At 37.2% G+C, this 21,245-nt stretch overlaps 1 protein-coding gene across 3 annotated transcripts; it reads right to left on the bottom strand.

The window, feature by feature from the left end:
• Positions 1-1,482: 1,482 nt before the first annotated feature.
• Positions 1,483-14,512, bottom strand: LOC139138131 (large neutral amino acids transporter small subunit 2-like). Of its 3 annotated transcripts, XM_070706360.1 has the most exons (10): positions 13,856-14,512; positions 12,145-12,270; positions 8,445-8,544; positions 7,365-7,409; positions 5,510-5,633; positions 5,072-5,175; positions 4,768-4,864; positions 3,770-3,919; positions 3,409-3,586; positions 1,483-3,226 (listed from the first exon to the last, which is right to left on the bottom strand). In XM_070706360.1, exons 1-10 carry the CDS (start codon positions 14,373-14,375, stop codon positions 3,162-3,164), a joined length of 1,509 nt encoding a protein of 502 aa, XP_070562461.1. In that variant the 5' UTR covers positions 14,376-14,512; the 3' UTR covers positions 1,483-3,161. The 3 variants fall into 3 exon arrangements, with proteins under 3 accessions (XP_070562461.1, XP_070562462.1, XP_070562463.1); XM_070706361.1 differs by lacking the exon at positions 12,145-12,270 and having other exon boundaries at positions 2,170-3,226; XM_070706362.1 differs by lacking the exon at positions 3,409-3,586 and having other exon boundaries at positions 3,063-3,226.
• Positions 14,513-21,245: the final 6,733 nt, after the last annotated feature.

Genomic DNA, 21,245 nt, shown 5'->3' with positions numbered 1-21,245 from the left:
TCTTGTCACATGTTGCAGTGTGATAAAAGTTGTGTGGGACTCACACTTCACACTGCTACACTTTGAGTAATTGTTGTAATGGGTGTATCAATTGGCGTATGTAGCCTGGTGTGTGTTACCCCATGGTATATATCCAATGGTGTATTTTCCATGGTGTACGTGTAATAATGTATGTCCCATGGTGTATGTCCAAAGGTGTCTGTCAAATGGTATGTCATAGTGTCTTTCCAATCACATAATGTCCTATGGTGTATGTCCCATGGTATGCATGTTCAAAGGTCAGTGTCCCTTGGTGTGTGTTACCCATGGTGTATATCCAATGGTGTATGTCCTTAGTGTGTGTTACCCATGGTATATATCCAATGGTGTGTGCACCATGGCAGGTGTACCAATGGTGTATGTCCAACGGTGTGTGTTACCCATGGTATATATCCAATGGTGTATGTCCAATGATGTGTGCACCATGTGTGTGTTACCAATGGTGTATGTCAAGGGGTGTACCCATGGTATATATCATGGTGTATGTCCAATGTGTGCACCATGGTATATATCCAATGGTGTATGTCCCATGGTGTATATACTATGGTGTATGTCCAATGGTGTGTGCACCATGGTGTATATCCTATGGTGTATGTCCAACGGTGTGTGTTACCCATGGTATATACCAATGGTGTATGTCCAATGATGTGTGCACCATGGTGTATATACCAATGGTGTATGTCCAAGGTGTGTGTACCATGGTGTATATCCAATGGTGTATGTCCATGTGTACCATGGTATTATCCACACCATGGTGTATGTCCAATGGTATATGTCCCTTGGTGTGTGTTACCCATGGTATATATCCAATGGTGTGTGCACCATGGTGTGTGTTACCAATGGTGTATATCCGATGATGTGTGTCACCATGGTGTATATCCAATGGTGTATGTCCCATGATGTGTGTTACCCATGGTGTATGTCCAATGGTGTGTGCCCCATGGTGTTATATCCATGGTTTATGTCCAATGGTGTGTGCACCATGGTGTATATCCAATGGTGTATGTCCCATGGTGTGTGTTACCCATGGTGTATGTCCAATGGTGTGTGCACCATGGTGTGTGTTACCAATGGTGTATGTCCGATGGTGTGTGTTACCCATGGTGTATATATCCAATGGTGTGTGCACAATGGTGTGTGTTACCCATGTGTATATCCAATGGTGTATGTCCCCTGGTATGTGTTACCCATGGTTTATGCCCAATGGTGTGTGCACCATGGTGTGTGTTACCCATGGTTTATGCCCAATGGTGTGTGCACCATGGTGTATATATCAAATGGTGTGTGCACCATGGTGTGTGTTACCCATGGTTTATGCCCAATGGTGTGTGCACCATGGTGTATATATCCAATAGTGTGTGCACCATGGTGTGTGTTACCCTGTGTGTCTTTGATGATTATAGCATTATATCATCATGATTCATCATAACAGATTTTTAAAAATTATACTTTATGGTACATATGATCAGTATTTTTAAAGAGAACACTGTCAATAATTTATTTTGCAGTTTGTTTTTTACTAAGATTAGTTCAGGTCTACATCTAGCACATACTTGGTATTTCAAAAAGAAGACATTCGCTAGAGCTCTTCATTTGTCGAATTTTGATTGGTCAGACTTCAGGTATAGCCTGTATAAGTCTTTGTGTCGAATTTTGATCAGTCAAAACTTCAGATAGGGCCTACACAAGTCTTTTCATTGGCCTTTGAACGATGTTCACTCCAACCATTCAGTATGAAGTAATGTTAAATTAAAAAACACTGCACAGGAAAAATTACTTATACCGAATACAAAGACTACTATAATATCCAGACGAATTAATTCCGTTGAGTGTGATTTAAGATCAGTTTTTTTCAAAGTATAGTAAAAAAAGCAAAAGAGATACCAGTTATAGTTACGTATAAGTTTTAGTAAAGCTGTGAGGAAGTGTTCAAAAACCAAGATCATCATAATCTTTTCGAATCATCACGGTTATTTCCATACCTCACATCAGGTTCCAGGAAAATACTAGTCAATACAAAGAAGGGAATATGCACTGTAAAATTTAAGTACTTGGGTTGTCATTGTCTCATCACCACATATGATATCAGTCAGTACACTTAAGCTCAAACATATCTGGGAAAGCAGTGAGTTAAGGTGTACAGTTTTTATTACAAACATAGTTTATGGTATTGCTGTATAAACTTTCATTTGCATTCCTGCATACAATAGATGACTTCAGTCATACGACTCGACGTATTGGAACTTAGTTACAAGGCGTGATATCCTGGCAGATGTAAAATACTCGATATTCGTAATTTTTTACCATAAATGGAAAATAAATATTGCTTTTACTGACATGTAAAGAGAATAAAACGTGGACGAAGTTCATTCCATAGGATAAACAAAAACTGAGTAACAAATGCGAGTATTATTTCAAGCGTTGTAGAAAAAGCCAACTGATAAATTGAGAATTTTTATCTGAAATATGCATGAAAATTCAACATGAAGTACAATACTAGAGTGAGAAACAAATATGTGTTGCGCTGACGATGACTGAACTGAAAAATAATATATATAATGTACATCGATATGTACTGCGGTATATCGAATGTTTCTCGTCAAAATAAACTAGAAGATTTTGAAACAAGTGAAATTTCGAATTTTCTGAATGTACAAATTTTGATCAACTCCCCAGAATAATGGGATACATAAATTATTAATACTGAATCCTGACAAAGTTTCGCATCAAATCTACTCACAGAATGGAATGCAAATTAAGACACGAACAACAATAATAAAATGTCAGTAAGTAATGCCAGTAGTCTTCGAGTGATAAAAGAGACGGCCTACGCGGTGAACAATGATACTCTGAAATCTCCTAAATATGTATGTGTTATACTATAAAATGTTTAGAAAATTCGTTTTACAGACAAAACCCTGTATCGACATTGTTATTCTTTGGATCCAGTGAGCATGTAAATATAGACAACAGGTATATAATACTAGAATTTGCGTGGTCATCTTGGACATAAAGTGCTTTTCACTGCCTCCTACGTAGCTAAATACCCTTTGGTAATCCTTGAGTATTGATGCACGATTTCCCATTCTGCACAAGCACACAATGACTCGAGTTCTATTTTTTCAGAATGTATCCACTTCTTGTGTAACGACCAGGAAAAATTTCTGAAAGAACTTCAAAGAGGAATCTGAAGGGGAAGAATAATATGTATGTTAAAATTCAAGTTGCCTTGACAGTTGTCACTTTGCAGCTTGCTAGATCTTATATCATACGACCCTGACACCAACATTCAGTACAACACCTACGTAAGCTGGCCACTGCACACATATTCCATGGAGACATGGCCGTTGGAAAGAGCTGTAGCCTTACCTAAGAAGTTCCTGAGTTTAGTTGGTTTATTTCTCCATAAGACCCCATACAGGTAAAATGGTATCGCTGTGAGTATTATTATGGTACCCATGGCTGCTTCAAAGGGAGAGGCAAATATTGAAACGATCACCAAGGTGTAACAGATAAAAGCGAAGAAAATCGGTATTATTATGGGCACCTGACACAGAGAGAGAGAGAGAGAGAGAGAGAGAGAGAGAGAGAGAGAGAGAGTGAGTGAGAGAGTTACATGTACTGCATCGAAACGACCAAATTATCTATGAACCTACGTCAAAACAAGTTTGCTTACACCGAGCTTTTTCATTAAAATGTTCAGTTCACCTGGTCTCTTTCAGTAACTAACCGTGAAAGGCCTCTCAATATCACGTCTTCTGTATCTCATCCAGACCAACCCAGTGGCCACTATACCAACGAAGAGCCAGTATGAAAAACCAGTGTAGTTGATTAAGCTGCCAGTATCCTGGTACAGGCACAGAGTCATTGTGATCAACATCTGAGAGAGAGAGAGAGAGAGAGAGAGAGAGAGAGAGAGAGAGAGAGAGAGATTAGGTAGAAGGAGAAGTGAAGACTCCGTGACAGAGCGACTTCGAAGAATCAGTTTCAAGTAGATCGCAAACTGAGAATTTCAATAGACGCGGAACTAAAGCTGTTTTACTTCACTCAGACAATATCCAGGCAACAGTAAGAAACAGTTATCATGAATTCAACAGTATACCTTTTCCCGGTTATCCCACAATGCTCTGCAGTGGCTTTATCGAAAAATATTTGCAATGCAAAATAAATCTGCGTGTATATTCTAACCATCAGCGACGAAAATATAGGTCAGGGTGTAAATATATTACAAACACTATGTTTCCCCCAGCAGCTGCAGGTAAAGACATACACGACAATGTTTTATGCAATGTTTAGTTTTGTTCTTGCTATACCACACTTTCCGAAGTGTGTTGTTATGCAATAAAGTGATTAAAGTGTAATCTGCCACAGAGTTCTATGACTAACATAACCTGCGTGTACCTTACGACTGAAAAGTTGTGTATACTGTGGTGCGCACTGCATCATGGAACCGGTGAAAGAGCTATTATTCCAAACACGTTCTAACAAAGTCGTCATCTGTTGACATTAACGAGGGTACGGGATATTCATATTAATGTACAGGTTACCAGATTGTCCACATGCAATCTCTTTACATGTCCTGGTAGATATGATAAACGATATTTTCGTGTTTATATCGAGTGTGGCATAAGCACTGTAGTGTGAGGAACGTGCGCTGACGTTTACTGTTGCTCTGATGTTGTATTTTAATGTGCAAGTGCGAACAGCGGAAATAAAGTTAACATTTACCATGACAACGAGCGTTGGTAACGGAGTTAGGTACTTTATATGGATCATACTAAATAAGGATGGCAACAGTCCGTCTCTTGCAGCGACAAATGTATATCTGGTAATGAAAATAAATATCAGTATATTAGATGCATTCACTCCAAATATTGATTTTGTTCGAAATACACAATTCTATCATCGCTAAAATTTATATTAAGTGAAAAGATAATAATGATGTTTCATACTGACGCGACTTTGTTCACTCGCCAACATTTCATTTTCTTTTAACTATCCATAATTCTTTGCGATATGAGTCATAGCTCACCTTGAGTTTGTCAAGGCGGCTCCGTTTACAGCACCAAATGTTGACATGGCAACGGCCACGGGCATCAGCCAAGCAAAGCTACCAAGTGCCAGTTCTCCCCATGTCTGTCAAGCATCGTAAGAATGATTATTATCTTTGAGCTTTATCTAACTTCATAACACAAGTTAGTGGTCACGTACACACTACATGTATTCATGAATACATACATATATACAACATGAATATATACATAGGCCTATATACATGAATACATACATTAATATATCCATACATAAATACTAACATACGTAACTGTATATAAACCAAAACTGTCTGTTTGTACGCGTGTCCTTTACCTTCTTTTCGATCTGTCTGTACAGTCTGAATATATGTCTGTCTGTCTGATTTGTGATGCAAATCATGGATACTAGTAGGAAGGTATTAGGAAGTTCGACATACCACGGCAACTGCGTTAGAAGCCAACATTTCTTGAGGTGAAAGGACGGTGAAATATGCAATATTGGTGAGAACATAAATAACTGTAATGAGCGTCATTGAAGAAATGGCAGCGATTGGAAAGTTCCTAGGAAGAAAAACGATTTAGTGGTGCTGTCAGATTTCATTTCTTCTAACATGTACACAAAACTTTTTGATTCGCTAGTAGCTCCAATTCTTGATTACGCTTCGGCAGTGTGGCATAGAAATTCAATCACTTGTATTGACAAGATCCAACACCGTGTAATGCGATCATATCTCGGAGTAGGAGCTTCAAGTCCTACCGCTTCAGTATACGGTGATATGGGATGGATGTCTAGTGAATATAGGCGTAAAGTTGAGGTCATAAGGCTGTGGTCTAGACTACAGAGACTACCCATCACTAGACTGACCAAACGTGTATTTTTAAGCGACCAATTGTGGACTAAACGAGCGAAGTCTGTATTTAAAGAGGCTGGACTGTTACATATTTTTGAGTCTAGAAATGAACAAAATATTAGTACTAATGTTATTCTTGACAAGGCAAAACAGAAGTTAAAAGTAAATGAATCTGTAAACTGGAGAATTAACTGTTTAATGAAACCGAAATTGAGAACGTATTGTACATTCAAACGCAATTACAATGTTGAACCTTATGTATTACTTAATATCCCGTATAAATACCGCTCAGTTATTGCGAGACTACGTAACGGGACATTACCTTTGAGGATTGAAACTGGTCGGTATTCTAACCTGCAAATTGATCAGAGAATACGTTTACTTTGTAACGGTATATTGTTGAGGACGAATTTCATTTTATATTTGATTGTGAACAGTACGACGATATTTGCACCTCGATTACAGATGTTCTTCATGATTTGCCATCAAATGTAAAAACTTGTTCAACTTTTCTCAGACAGTTATGTTAGAAACTTTGCTAAGTGTATTCACCAAATGTATATCAGAAGGAGAAATGTAATTTCAAACACTTAATATACTTTCTTTATGAATTATGTTATACTGTAAAATATGTTATCTAGACGCACAGTGTGGTTAGTTTAATTTAAAGGAGCCAGTGAATCATAAGCTGACAACTCGGCTGGGGTTTCAAACAAATTTCTTGTACTTTTTCAAAATAAGAATCATGTGTTGAATATGAAACCGTGTCACTATGATAAAATATTATCTATCTATCTATCTAACAGATCGAAAGAATTGTACATGATTTATGATTCAGACGAAGACATTTCAATTTTACCAAGAGGATCAAAGAGTAGATATGAGTGGTGGAGAGTTTTGGATCGTCTAGAAGATTTTGAATATTTGACCATATGTATTATTAATATTTAGCAGTGACATGGGCTATAACTAGTTGAATTTTAGAATTGAAGGTCATTTAGGCCTGCAAGTCTAACACATTTTGAACAAAATTATGAAAAAGATCCCTCCAAATTGCTATCTTCCCCTTTCAAGAGGAAACCCCCAGCTTCCTCTTTCCCAATGAAAATACTAAATGCCCTTTACCATTACAAAGTCCCCCTTGCTCTTGCCACTTATGCTGTACACTCTCATCGATACTGTGCGTAATGAAACGAACCATGCTCTCTGTATGTCCATTGGTCCTATTACAAGTTGTTTTGTCCGCAGAGCAGAACAAAGAAAAGTTCCCACTAAATAATGAAAGTACTGCCTGATTGCCCATAGACCCGTATCCTGCCCGTTAATTTGAGAAAAAAAAATTAGCAAAGAAAGCGCTAGTGAAAGTCTTCTTTTTCGAATGGCTTTTTAGTTTATCTTTGTGAGTTCAGGTCGAGCATGAGCGGTCTAAATTGATCGTTACCTGTGAGGATTAACAATTTCTTCAGCCATGTTGTTCATACCTGCCCTGAAATTGCAAAACACTTCGAGGGTTAGGTGAGTTTTATTGAACCGATGAGCGATCAGAAACCACAGGGAACCCAGAAATCTGGTTGTTGTTGTTTGTATTGTTGTTTATGTTTCTTAGTCGTGTTGTTGTTGTTGTTGTTGTTGTTGTTGTTGACCAATGAAATTCAACGAACATAACTGTTGTGTTGTTGTTGTTTCAGACATAATGTAGATGTCATAAGAAACGCTACAGGGACACTATCAATACTTGGTCCGATACAACTCTCTGCTAACGTACACTCTCTTCATACACTTAAACGTTAAAACAACAACAACACAGCTAAAAACAAACAACAACAACAACAACAACAACAACAACAACAACAACAACAACCAAAACAAGATTTCTGGATTCCCTATGCAGAAACCACATATATCCTATGAAATAAAAAAGGTTTAAGCTTATCTGAAAACCTCGTGTTTTCTAATCGAGAATTAAGATCGGATTATGATCTACATGATATAGACATTAATCACGCAATAACGTAATTAAACTTGCCGGATTAAGAAACAAAGTTCGATCGACTGAGAACATGGCCATGAAAGATAAGATAAAAGTTGAAACTTGCGAGTTAGTGTATTCACATTTGTCATATGTTAGTCTGTCCAATATCACGAATGGTTTGTCCAGAAACACAGTTGTAAACTTGAACCTGTGCAGTGTTCTTACTAATCAGTTTTCATTTACGTGTAAATAACGGACACTTCAAAATTCTTTCGTCCGGGTACAACTCCGAGCAACTAGATAGATGCTGAAGGCAACCATATCTTTGCACAGTTGAGTTCAGACGTTGTTGTGAATATGGGTTTATATGATCCAAGCGGCTTTATTTGCATATTACCTTTGTCTAAGGTGACAGTTTATGTGATTCAAACGCATGTAAATGTAATTCGGGTTTAAGAGTATGACAGCATTTTGATATCGTACACATCGTATTGTATGCATTACTTCTCCTGCACATGTCATCGCAATACAGCACTGTAGTAGACTTACCAGCCAGTATAAGCAAACAATCCACTGTAGAAAGCCAATGAAATTCGTAAACCATTGGTTCCTGGACCCTCGAAAGCGTCTTCTAAATACTCAGTTCTTCCTGTGAGAAAGGGAAGAAAGGACAGTTGGCATGCTTGGCTCGTGGCTAAGGTCTAGTATGAACACGATTGGAACTAATGTGGGATAATTGGATTTTCATATTTTTTAAATTTCTCAAGTTTTTTAGGTGCCAGATAGTTGAATGTTGCAATAATACAAATAACTCATAAAAACAAGTGTGTAATGTAAAAATAAAAGCAGATGAGATTATATTTGTAGATTAAATCGGCATTACTTCACCATCCAATTATCCCAAATTAGTTCCAATCGTGTTTATGTTGAAAAAGACGTGAACTGAAAAATGTTCCCTTGTTTCTGTGCATGTAGTATGTGCATTTTTTTCTGTAAATGTACGCTTTCTTGTTCTCTGAAAATATGCTAATGTACTTGTCATGATTGACATCAGCAGAAAATATATAGTCATTCCTGAGATAAAAACGACAGTTTGAAAGTTCGTTAATCATTCAAATTATCAATCAGTTGACATGAAAACGCAGTTTACTCTTATGTTTTGATTAAGCAATAAACCACACCCAGCGACAGTAAACCACACTCAGCGACAGTATGCCACACCCAGCGACAGTTTACCACACTCAGGGACAGTATACAACATCCAGCGACAGTATGTCACACTCAGCGACAGTTTACCACTCTCAGCGACAGTATGCCACACCCAGCGACAGTTTACCACACCCAGCGACAGTATGCCACACCCAGCGACAGTTTACCACACCCAGCGACAGTATACCACACCCAGCGACAGTATACCACACCCAGCGACAGTATACCACACTCAGTGACAGTTACCACACCCAGCGACAGTATGCCACACTCAGTGACAGTATACCACACCTATCGACAGTATACCACACCTATCGACATTTTACCGCACCCTGCGACAGTTTACCAGGAGATTTTGACCAGTTTACAACATGTGTGCATTCACAATTGCGAGTGCAGATATGGAGTGAACTGTTCAACTCTCGTCGCTTTATATGATAAAAATAGACATAAAAATAAACTCAGGTTCTGGCACTCAACTCTTGGGAGTTTCTCTGACTGAAAGCTCGCTCGTGACCAAACTGTCCATATATTTAAATATCATTTATAAGTTATTTTCTTGTCTCGATCGATCAGATCCGATATTTTCACCATCAATATACTGGTATTATTTTACACTGTTGGCACACGCGCAAGCTCTCGGCAAGAGCAATTTCTTTTTGGACGTTCCATGCCAGAATTCCGATATACTGTTATGATATAATAGCAATGAAGCACACACAGTTTTGACCATTTCACTCCAAATACTAGTATGCACTAGCTATCGCTCGTGTATATAATTATGTCGTGAACTGGTCAAAATTTCGTGGTATGTCGTCGCTTGGTGTGCTTTATATCATACCAGAAGACAGCCAGGGTCGTCTTCAGTAAATGATCTCATAACATCATACCAATAGACAGCAAGGGTCGAATGTTATCTATACCTATTATTTACAGCCCTCGGACTTTGACTATGTTTTGTTTACGTTAATTTGGTTTTGTTCGCTAAGACCTGCCGGTGACAGTTAGCACCAATGAACTTGAAGGGTTACTTTTAGATCATTATATGGACACTTTTCATGTTTCTATCCTTACTGACCCACTAGCAACTCAATGCGGATGTCTTTCGATGAATTTGATTGAGGTTGTAAGTTTGTGAAGGCTTCACTTTTTGTCCTCAGACTGCATCCCTGTTCATTGTAGTTATTTGTGTTGTCAGTCCTTTTGGCACACTCTCTCTACACGTGACCATATGCTGATGCAATACTTGACAATTAGTGGATTATATTTGATGATGTTTGAACATCAGTGCAAAGGTGACCTAGTAAACACCCCCCTCGCCGATGAGTATGAGTCAGAACCAACGAGATTTCATCATCTTCAAAAAAAACCATCATCTTCAAACAAACCATGTTAAAGTATTATCAATGTGAACCTTGACCTTAAATTATAAAAAAGATCAACAAAGAATGCTTGACTGATTATTTACAAACGTTTGACAATCTGTATTTATGATATCTTGGACAACCTGAAGTCTATCGCTGCTTGAAAAACTACATTCCATTGATAACAATGACATTACTCAGCAAAAACGTTACATGCTTTCAATCTTTGCGGTCTTAAAGGTTTTCTGAGAGAAGTATGAAGTGTTTTTCACTGGTTTTATGAATTGGCTTTGTTCAGCGTGCAATTTATTTTGACAAAGTAAATAACCGTGTTCGCTGTCAGCGATAAAATTCACATCTATAAAATTAAAATGCGCTAGGACGGGATTTTCTTCATACATTCCACATTTGGGTGACTCAAGCAATCATCTACACCATGAAAAGCTTATTTTACGACGAGACGAGGATGTGGATTTCTTATTATTCATAAAGTTGGATAAAAGGTCTAAGTAGACCTTGAGAAATTTCCTCCAAGTTTTCATTTTGCATCTAACAGCTACAGCGATACGTGAAACAACCGTGGAAGCGATAAGCTGACTGTTGTATGTAAACGTCCCTAAGGTCAACTAAAGTTTATCAAGTTCACCTTGACTACAAATGTTTAGGTAAAACCCACGTTGTTCAACAGTCGACGTCGTGTTTACTTCATGATACAAGCAAAACAATACATTTCTGAAGGGCATATTTGCAAGTGACGAAAACTCATTTTGTAGATGAAGCATTTTGCTATCTTATATCGATGTGTTACAACAGTAGGAAATGTTGCATCGTAAATCATAGACCTGGTCCTCAGCACACCGACATCGATGTTGTCTGAGTGCCAGGACTAGATCATCCTGTACGAGATACGAATTGTTATAGATTGACCCAGTATGATATATACTTGTCCATAAATCTTTTCGTGATAAATGTTGATAAAGCGGTGTATTTATGATTAAGCACGTCAAAAGTTTCGTGTTAAATGATAATGCTATCAAAATTCTCTCTCTCTCTCTCTCTCTCTCTCTCTCTCTCTCTCTCTCTCTCTCTCTCTCTCGGTAAGTCAACTTAGTATAGGGAGCAAATTGTTTTGTTTGTTGGCGTTTTTATTTATTTTTAGAGCAATTAATAATCCAGCCAAACCAGACTGTGAAAGATTCCGTAAGGTACAGGTATCACCATGACAAGTTTTCGTGTCAGTCTGACATAGTTTTTCGTTTATTTACATAACATTAAACACAATGGCGTGATTTTAAATTGTGTGTTATTCAATGCTTTTCTTTGGAATATTGAAATTATCATTTCATTTGCATCATAGGTAAACGTTTAAAGTTGAACAGCAGCGAAAGTTACTTTGCTTTTCCAGGTAATGACTGACACCAGGTCACTCATCATGACCTGACGTCATCGTTCCTTTGCCAATCTCAAGTAACATAATATTTTTACCACTTTTGTTCAAAACACAGAATCAAAGAGCTTGAAATCGCTTTTATATATAAACCAAATCACATAAAACGAGCAACGCACATCAAATCATTTGAACAGCTATCGAACTCTCTACAGTCTCTATTTGTAGTTGCATAACTCGCGGGCTTCTGTTTCTTTGATATCGTATTTTTGTGCAATGAAGGACTTACCCATGATTAAAAACACTATTCCAGCCATTATAATGATGCCAAGACCGATTACTTTAGCCACTGTGAAAATATTCTGAACCCAAGTCGCTCCCTTGACACTGTAGCAGTTGTAGCCAAATATTAGAACTGTAATAAATGATAATAGATAACATAAAATCGTTGAAATGACTAAGACTGCTCAGAATAAAATCAATGATAAATGATTATGGGATGATTACAATTTGCGGTAGAGACAGATAATGGTGAATTGCGTCAGCACGTTTCGAAGAAGGCACGAGTTGTATTTCCCTTTCTTACCGACTTCACTAAAAACTACTTGAAATCAAATTAGTTCACCCTGTGATGAGATTTTTGTAGTGTTTTCAGTATGATGTCATTGATATAATCGTTTGTTTGAGATTTTGCTTCAATGGCATCTGAGTTAGTCAGAAATCTGGAAATTTGCAGGCGTAGACCATTCATTCAGCATGCGAACTGACCTTTTGAGCTTTCGTGATAGAATTTAGTATCCGAGGACTTTGGAAGCACCCTTTGAAGTCACAGTATTATTGTACAAGGACTATTCGATAACACTATTTGATAACACGTGTAACTCACAATGATGCAATCACGGCATTAGAAAAAAGGCTGTCGCTATTTGTCCAGTCTATGCCGAATATTTAAAAAAAATATGGAAAAACAACGGGAATTTGTTCTGTAGAGATTTTTGCAGGGGGGGGGGGGGGCACGACAACTAGTTCGAGAACATCCTATCCAGGTGTTAATTGCTGGTGTAAAAATTTTGCATTATGGCAAACTAGGTCTGATAAACCTTTCCCCACAAAATGTATTGATCCGGCCGGACAAGGTCTAGTGGTCTGTCGAAATCCTGTGTTCTCTGACACCCGTTGAACATCAATATCGTCATCAAAGACTTATCTCTACAAACGCCATATCAATTAAACACTCACGTTCCATCGTAGGTGAGGCCCAATAGTAACAAAAAGCTCAACGGTGCATAAAGTTATTTATACATTTATTCGTAAGAAAGGGTTAACCATGATAGTCTACGACTAGCCTCCTCCTATTTAGAAAATTAATTGCCATTTATTTGATATACGAATAAAAGTTTTAAAAATCCGACTGACATCGTTGCAGCTCGGAGAGGACTACAATTTCGAATCCGATTTCAACAGATGCGATCTTGTTATCCTATCTGAAATGTCGATAAGTCGTATATCCAATCTTACAGTCACCTTTCGATGCAAGAAATGCAAGACTAATCATATCTTTGATGTAAGATTTGTAAAGCAAATCAGAAACGATGAGTTTATACAGAACCTGTTTTGTTACCGATGTGTAAACATAATGTTATAGCTTTAACAAATCAAAAGCATCGAATGTATTTGCCAGTGAATTCATTCAATAGGCACTTGCTGGTAATCGCCTGTAAAAGAGTATCAGTACAGAGGAGTAAAAAGCGACTCGTTCATAAAGAAATTAAAGACTGCCTGACACTCGATAAGCTGCAGAATCAATTACCAATATCGTCAATCTCTATCTCCAAGAGTATGTGTCAAGTTTGAATTAAACAGACTTGACGCAATCCTTGCAAAGTGTTATGGCTACTTTTCAACAAAAATATTTAAAAAGTCACGAAACATCAAACAAAATTGATGTAAATAAATGTTAAAATCAGCCAAGAAAAATTACAAAGAGACTGTTAACTTACGAATACAGGCCTCTGCTACCAGGGTGACTGCCCATGGCGGTGGATCACAATCGGAATAGAATGGAGTGATTGCGTAGATAGCAAACGTCTGTGCTATGATAGCAGTATTACCCGGTGAAACAATGATGAAATTCACCCAGAGCATCAGAAACGCTAAGAATTCTCCAAATGCTTCGTTCAGGTAGGTGTATTCGCCGCCCCCTTTGCCAATTGATGAACCAAGCTCAGCATAACACATGCCACCTAAAGTTGCGATAACACCGCACATTGTCCAGACTAGCAACGCACCACCTACCGAACCACTGTACTCCAAGACACCTTTTGGCGAGACGAAAATACCGGAACCTATAATAGACCCCATGATGATCATAATACTCGGGAAAAGACCAATTTGTCTCTTCATGGCCACTGCGTACGACGAAGACGTTTCATCTAAAACGTCGGGGGCACTTTGAAGTTCCCTGCCGCGTTGCTTCAAGCCATTCTCCGGTCTTGTTTTTTCGTCACCGTTGGACGACATTTTTGGAATAAAACGGGCTAAAACGTCTTTAAGTTGGAGTCACACGAACGTTGTTGACCAAACGCCGGGACTTGAATCTTCTTACACCTAGTGTGTACCTGAACAGCTGTCCACTTGAATCTGTGATATGAGCGTGCCTAATGACGATCCTTTGTTTATGTAAATGATGATCACGTGAATATTCAACTGATACGACGTCCGAGATAAACCAGCATTGTACAGTTATCAATAACTTAATCAACTACTCATACATTGATATTGTAAAGAAGCGACATCCACGTTGTTTCTATTGATCAAGATTTGAGTAAAATGACAAGTCATTCTGACCTGGCAATTTTAAAGTCTAAACCGCCAAAGATTAATTCTGATACGATATTTTATTTGAAATATTAGAGAAATTCAAAGACATGAGAGAGACCATGCTGAATTATTAGTGAGCCGGTTGATCGTATATAAAGACGTTTTCATGAAAAAAATTGTGCACAGATACTGCTACACAATCCCATCCACGTCTAATCTATGCTCTAGACAGTATGTAATTTGCTCTCCAACGCTTCGTAAGTATAACGATTCCTTGTAAGGCTATGTCGCCCTTCTTCGTAATTCTTTTACAGAAATCTACGCTTCACATTGGTATTTGACCTGATGTACTCGATATGAAATTACCGTTGCATGGCAACGCCTAACTATCATATTTGTTCAGAACAAAGTTACTGCCGCTATTAGATATCTGTCCGTTTCTGACACGGTCACCCACGGTCCGTGGGTGACCGTGTCAAAGAGTCTTCGTGAATATGACATCGACTTATTGACTAACCAAAGGGCGATTGCGAAATTGTTCACCAGTCCACAGCATAAACCAGGCGAGTCGCAAAACCCGGACGAGACGAGACGAGACGAGACGAGACCAAAATGACCCCTCAGGCCAGGCGTTGTAAATACATCATATATACAACACTACAGAAAGCTTGCAGTTTGTTGAGTGTCAAAGATCGATGCACAAAGCAAGAGATAGCACAATCAACGATTGGAACAACTGAAAAAGATTTGTTGAGGTTTTTCAACTTGAGTTCAAGGCGAGCTCGAAACATGCGAACTACAACGTCGGCATTTTGGCCTAAGCGATAAGCGCCAGATTCAGATTCTACTCTGATATCTACTGTGAATTCAAAATAGGTAACCTTGTATTAGAAACATACATACAGGAGATTTAAGTAATCATTTTTTAGAAATTAGATTCACCATTTATAAACACATTAAAGGAAAGTAAACTGAGAGCTCATATGTTTACTTTTATGACAGTGGCTCTGTACCATTTTTCTACATTGCCGATAGTGAATTTAAATAAACAATACTCTCCTCAGACCAAACCAATTTCAAAGGCCGTTAACAGCAATATTGTTAACGAAACCATGAACCTGGGAATGGCTAAACACAGAGAAGTAAGATTTATTTCTCGAAACAGCCTTTACAGCATGCTTTTCAAACACCGGAATGCAGGCACCAATAACGACCCGAAATCTATACAAAGCCCTTGAAAAATTGACACAAAACCAAAAGTTCGGATAATCGATTTAAATGCTAAAACAGACCAATCGTTGTCAGATTACTAAAACATTTACTGTAACATAAACGAGCCTAAACGCTCAAAATAGGCCTTAAAACAAAAACGCTTAAAGCGTCCAGAAACTCCGGTCGATGCTTGCCACTGTAAAGTAAGTTAAGGACTATTACAGCCATAGAACACGCCTTTTTGTAACACTTTTGAACCCGTCTAGACGTTCAGAATTTAACACTACGTGTTCAACCAACGTTCAATTTTTGAACACACGTGTGCAGATTTTGAACGCTACGTGTTCATCAGACATTATATTGAACACCATGGTGTTCCATATCTGAACACACGCACATTGCACATGAAATGTGTTCAAAAATTGAACGCATTTACGCGTTCAAAGGGCTGTAACACTTTTTGAACGCATGGACGCCGTTCAACGATAAGTGTGTTAAAGGCTAGAACACATGATGCGCGCTTGTTGAACACCTTTATTTTGGGCGTTCAGGGGGTGTTCAAGCCTTGAAATAACATTACAGACCACTGATATTCAGTAAAATTATTTTATTCTAAAAATACACAAAACATTTCTAGAGTAAAATACAATAATTTACTGTAAAATGGGCAAATAAACATTGCCACTTTGTATGTAAAGTTTGTCATAGGAAAATACCAACGGTGTTAACACCCTCCTATCAAAAAACATAACTAATAAAAATCACCATAAACACTGTAGATCGTTTAAAAAATATGAACAAAGTAATGACAAAACAGGTTTTACTTAAATATTGTGGATTACGTTTTATGTTCATACTTGTTTAAAACGTACAAAAAAAAATCTGAAAAAAGCTCAAAATTTGGCATTACTTATTGTGTTGAAAACACGTATATGTATGAAATGCATACTCCATTTTTGTAAGATGGTTTCTTAAAGACATTTCCTCTTGTATAGACAATTGTAAATTTTGAAGGAAAAAAAGTTAGTCAAGGCTTCTCTAGTGCACATGGTATATAGTTGTCCACACTAAAGTAAACACAACATGTCAAGTTGTCAAAGTGTCACAGTAAGGCACAACATGCAGAAAGTGGGGAAAGTTGGTCCTTGGCAGGGTAAAACCTATTTCCTTGTCCAACAAAGTCCTTCATAAACAAAAGGTTTGTTTGTTTGTAATATCTTTAAATAAACACTGAAATAAATCGGTGACATTTCAAAAATCTACTTCTCAGAAATTAAAAACATATTCGTAAAGACCTTTCAAATTCTGGTGTACCTTGCTATTAATTTTTATACAAATGTTTTTACCAAAAATGGTAAAAATCACCCTTAAAATAAAAAAAATGTAGATTTCATCATAACTTGAATATATTCATGGTAATCCCTCATATCTTAAAAATGTCTGAAATGTCTTTAATTTCTTAAAAATACAAAGTTGCAAATTTCTGCATAATTTGAACAATCTGAAAAAGGCTATCAGTAGAGATCTATGTCCTAAATATCAAAGCTGTTCAATTAGCAGTTTTGAAGAAGATTTTTAAAGATCTTTTGACCAAAAATGACGAAAATTGCCATGAAATATAAAAATTTGAATATTTCATCACAACTAGCACAAATTTGACTAGGGTCATTCTTAGGGACATGTTTACCAAATATTGAAGACGTCAGTAAAAGAGAAGAAGATTTTTGCCAAAAATAGCAAAATTAGCCTCAAAAATATAAATTTGCATATTTCATCATAATTTGAACATATCTGATTAGGGTAATCCCTGGGGACCTGTAATCCAAATATTAAAGGATTCGTACAGGCTGTTTTGAAGAAAACCTTGGGATGTACAAATTTGAGGACAATGCTACACATCCACCTATTTAGCTGACAGCAAAGCTAAAAACCAGTTGCTAAGTACAAGAGACGTGTTGAGCTACAATACAAAATAATCTTAGGTTTGGTAGCAGGCTATGATCAACTAAATGTTACAGGGCATAAGCTTTCAAAGACGTGAAGTCTCCTTTATCAGATGCAAGGGGGAATGAAAAATTGAAGCAGAAAGTGACAGAAAATTCAGAGTGAAAATTTCAGAAAATTCAGTAATTCAGAGTGACATTTTACTCTGAATTTTCCGTCGCTTTCAGCTTTATTTTTTATTCCACCCTTGCATCTGATAAGGGAGACTACACATCTGTGAAAGCTTATTCTCCGGCAACATTTAGTTGATCATAGCATGCTACCAAAGCTTAGATTAATTCAGAACAAAAATACAGAAACTTATCAAAATTCAGTTACTGACCCTTGGAAGTTTAAATCTACATTATAGATGAACTGAGGTTCTCAAGCTTGTTTCCAGACAGCTACCTGTACACTCATCTTCTTCATTATCTGTACCACCAGCTTCTGTAACAACTCTTCGATTTTCAGTTAAATCCAACTTTTTACATCCTGAAAATAATGCAACAATAGGTAATGGCGAGATGAGACTTTAAATGAAAGACAAGGGCTGATTAGGTTAAGGAAAAGGGAGACTTTCATATACAGTGCCTCTCTTCAATACTGTTACAAAATATTTGCTGCTTCTTGTCATCAACTGATTAAAATAAAAAAGCCAAACTCTCATATGCTGAAACAATACATTGTATACTCTACGATGTTTAACTGATTTTTTACATGCGATTGTCTCTACTAAAAGACATGTGTTAGCTGTGATTACGCAGCGGTACTATGCAAGGCGTATCGATCGCGCTCAGGTCAAGGGTTATCGCTACAGTGTGTTGAGTTGACCTTGACCCGAGTGAGATCGATCGATAGGCCATGGCCAAAAGTACCATGCGTATTCACAGCTATGTGTTGTTGGTATACCAGCCACTGAAAGAAAAAAGGTTTCTTCACGTAGTTAAGCTATTTCAAGGTACAATACAATTAATTTCGAAGGATAATAATACAGATGCTTCAAAATCTAATACCTTTTACTATTTTGGAGAGGAAACTTACCCTTTCTGGTCTTGCTTCCGTCCACGATCACGACTTCAGGGTGCGCTTACAAGAAAAATGTCGCAACTTCCGTTTTGATGCATCATGGGATAGGAAAAGGCACCAAACTTGAACACCAAGTGTTAAGAAGTAGAACGCCTCTTGCACGCCGATGTTAAAATTAAAACGTTCATGGTGGTTTTCTGATTTTCTTTTCAAATTTTGAAAATTTCAACACGTAATAAACGTGTAAAATTATTTTGTATACTTTCTTTTTTAGAAAAAACATGCTTTCAGCAATTGTAGACCGGAAATATTTTTCACTTAGTGTGAAATTCGTTACACCAAAATCCGTGTACGTTTGCCGGACAGCGAGGCAGTAGTAAATTTAATATAGCCATTGTAAAGTAAAAAACACAAAAGATTGTTAATTGTTTCACAGTATTGTAAAATTTCTGTGATGCTGAGTTTTTGACACTTGAAGGAGATGGTTTTTAACACATCGTGTTCAGGTTTAGAACATCACTGGTTAAAGATCCATTAGCTGTAACTTTGGTCATATTTTTATTGTTTGTTTTCTGTGTATCATCTGCAGTTTCTGGTGTGAATCCCTGAACTATCGAGAATTCCTAATATTTAGCCATAAATATACCTTATATCCTATATCTGCAATTGTTATTGTTTAAATTTTGTACTCAGGTTCGGACTAGAATACATTTATCAACAATAACAATGGTCATTTCACATATACAGGCCGTGTTGGCAAGCAAGACACCGGACATTGGTCATGATGATCGGATTATAGTCAAATTCTGTAGTTGATACATTGAAACAGAGTAGTGAAAAATTAGTAAAAAGTTACAGCTAATGCCCCTTTAATAATATGAACACTAGTGTTAACAATATGAACACTAGCTGTTCAAATTTGAACACCGACATGTACATTTTGAACGCGTAAAGACGCGTCTAGCGTCCACTATTTTTACAGTATGGGTCATGTTAATATAATATGACACCACAACACCGGATCGCTCACTATAGAGTCAGTCAATAGTGGCTAACTCTCTCAATAACGAATCTGGCTTCTCCTCCTCGAGGATGAAGATGACTTCATCACAAAACAAAGCGGAGGAATACAAAACAAGAGAGCGACTGATGAAGGAGCCCATTCTTGGTTCCGAAACACCTTAAGACGAATCACTCAATCATTTTGAACAAACAAACAATATACGATGCGCACTGTACACTCACAAATATTCTTTGACCTTGGTCCATGTTTTGCGACTCGCCCAAGTGGCTTACCGCTCTGAATGACAGTGCCAGAACGCATGCGCCAACCCTCACCAAATATGCATATAATGACGTTTGACATAATGGAGAAGTTACACATCCTAATAATGGCGTGCGCACGCAAAATATATAGACACTACGTAATCATATATTGACATTACGGTATACTATATTTACATTACCTTATAATATTAAGGCGTTTCCTATTAATATATTGCTGTTATCTAACCATACATTAACACTACAGAATCTTATATACTTATTAACTTGTAATATGTGTTTTCTATTCACATATTCACAAATTGACCTAACCTAAGCATATATTCTCTAATCACACATTGATACAACCTAACAATACAAAAGCATTTCCTAGTCATATACTGACAGCATCAATTCATATATTTACAGTGCCTTATCATATATTGACATTACTTATTATATAAAGGTGTTACTATTCATATATTGATGTTGTCTAACTATATATTAACATTTCCAAATCATATATTGACATAATCTAAAAATATAAACGCGTTTCCTGATCATACGTTGACAATATCAAATCATATATTTACATTACCTAACAATATATGTACATTACTTATTACATAACGACCTTACGTTATCATACAATGACATTCCCTGGTCATATATCAACATCACTTGATCGTATATTGACGTCACCGTGTGATATATATTGATATCATGTAAGACTATATAGACATTGCCCTGTATCTTAAAGAAGTCATGTCATCACATACAGCAAAAAGACCTCAGAAGACAGCAACGGCGTTCCATAGAGTTTGCTTCACCTGCCCTCCCATTTTTACGGCAAATCCCAGGCATTTTGTCACATTCAGCACATCCTGGTCAAATTCTACCGCCGGTGTTGTCATAATATAAGTGTACATAACGTCTGATAAGTTAAGGGGTATTATGCACACCTCATAATACTTGACAGAGAAACTATTCATTCTACGAAGTCAACAATGTACGAGCATCTTTTCGCGTTGGTTCTTTTGTGTTTGCCGATTACACTGACAGGTATGTAATCTTAAACTCTAATTT

This window comes from Ptychodera flava, chromosome 8 (genome assembly GCF_041260155.1).
Source record: "Ptychodera flava strain L36383 chromosome 8, AS_Pfla_20210202, whole genome shotgun sequence".
In the NCBI taxonomy this organism is placed as follows: domain Eukaryota; kingdom Metazoa; phylum Hemichordata; class Enteropneusta; family Ptychoderidae; genus Ptychodera; species Ptychodera flava.
The sequence above is the reverse complement of the archived record's forward strand: the minus strand, read 5'-3'. Positions and strand labels throughout refer to the sequence as shown.

Coding starts and splice junctions, on each gene's coding strand:
- LOC139138131 (XM_070706360.1), bottom strand. CDS start 14,375: ATGTCGTCCAACGGTGACGAAAAAACAAGACCGGAGAATGGCTTGAAG. Junction 8,545..12,144: donor AATAGTGTTTTTAATCATGG/GTAAGTCCTTCA, acceptor CCTTTCTCACAG/GAAGAACTGAGTATTTAGAA. Junction 4,865..5,071: donor GCCGCCTTGACAAACTCAAG/GTGAGCTATGAC, acceptor TTTCATTACCAG/ATATACATTTGTCGCTGCAA.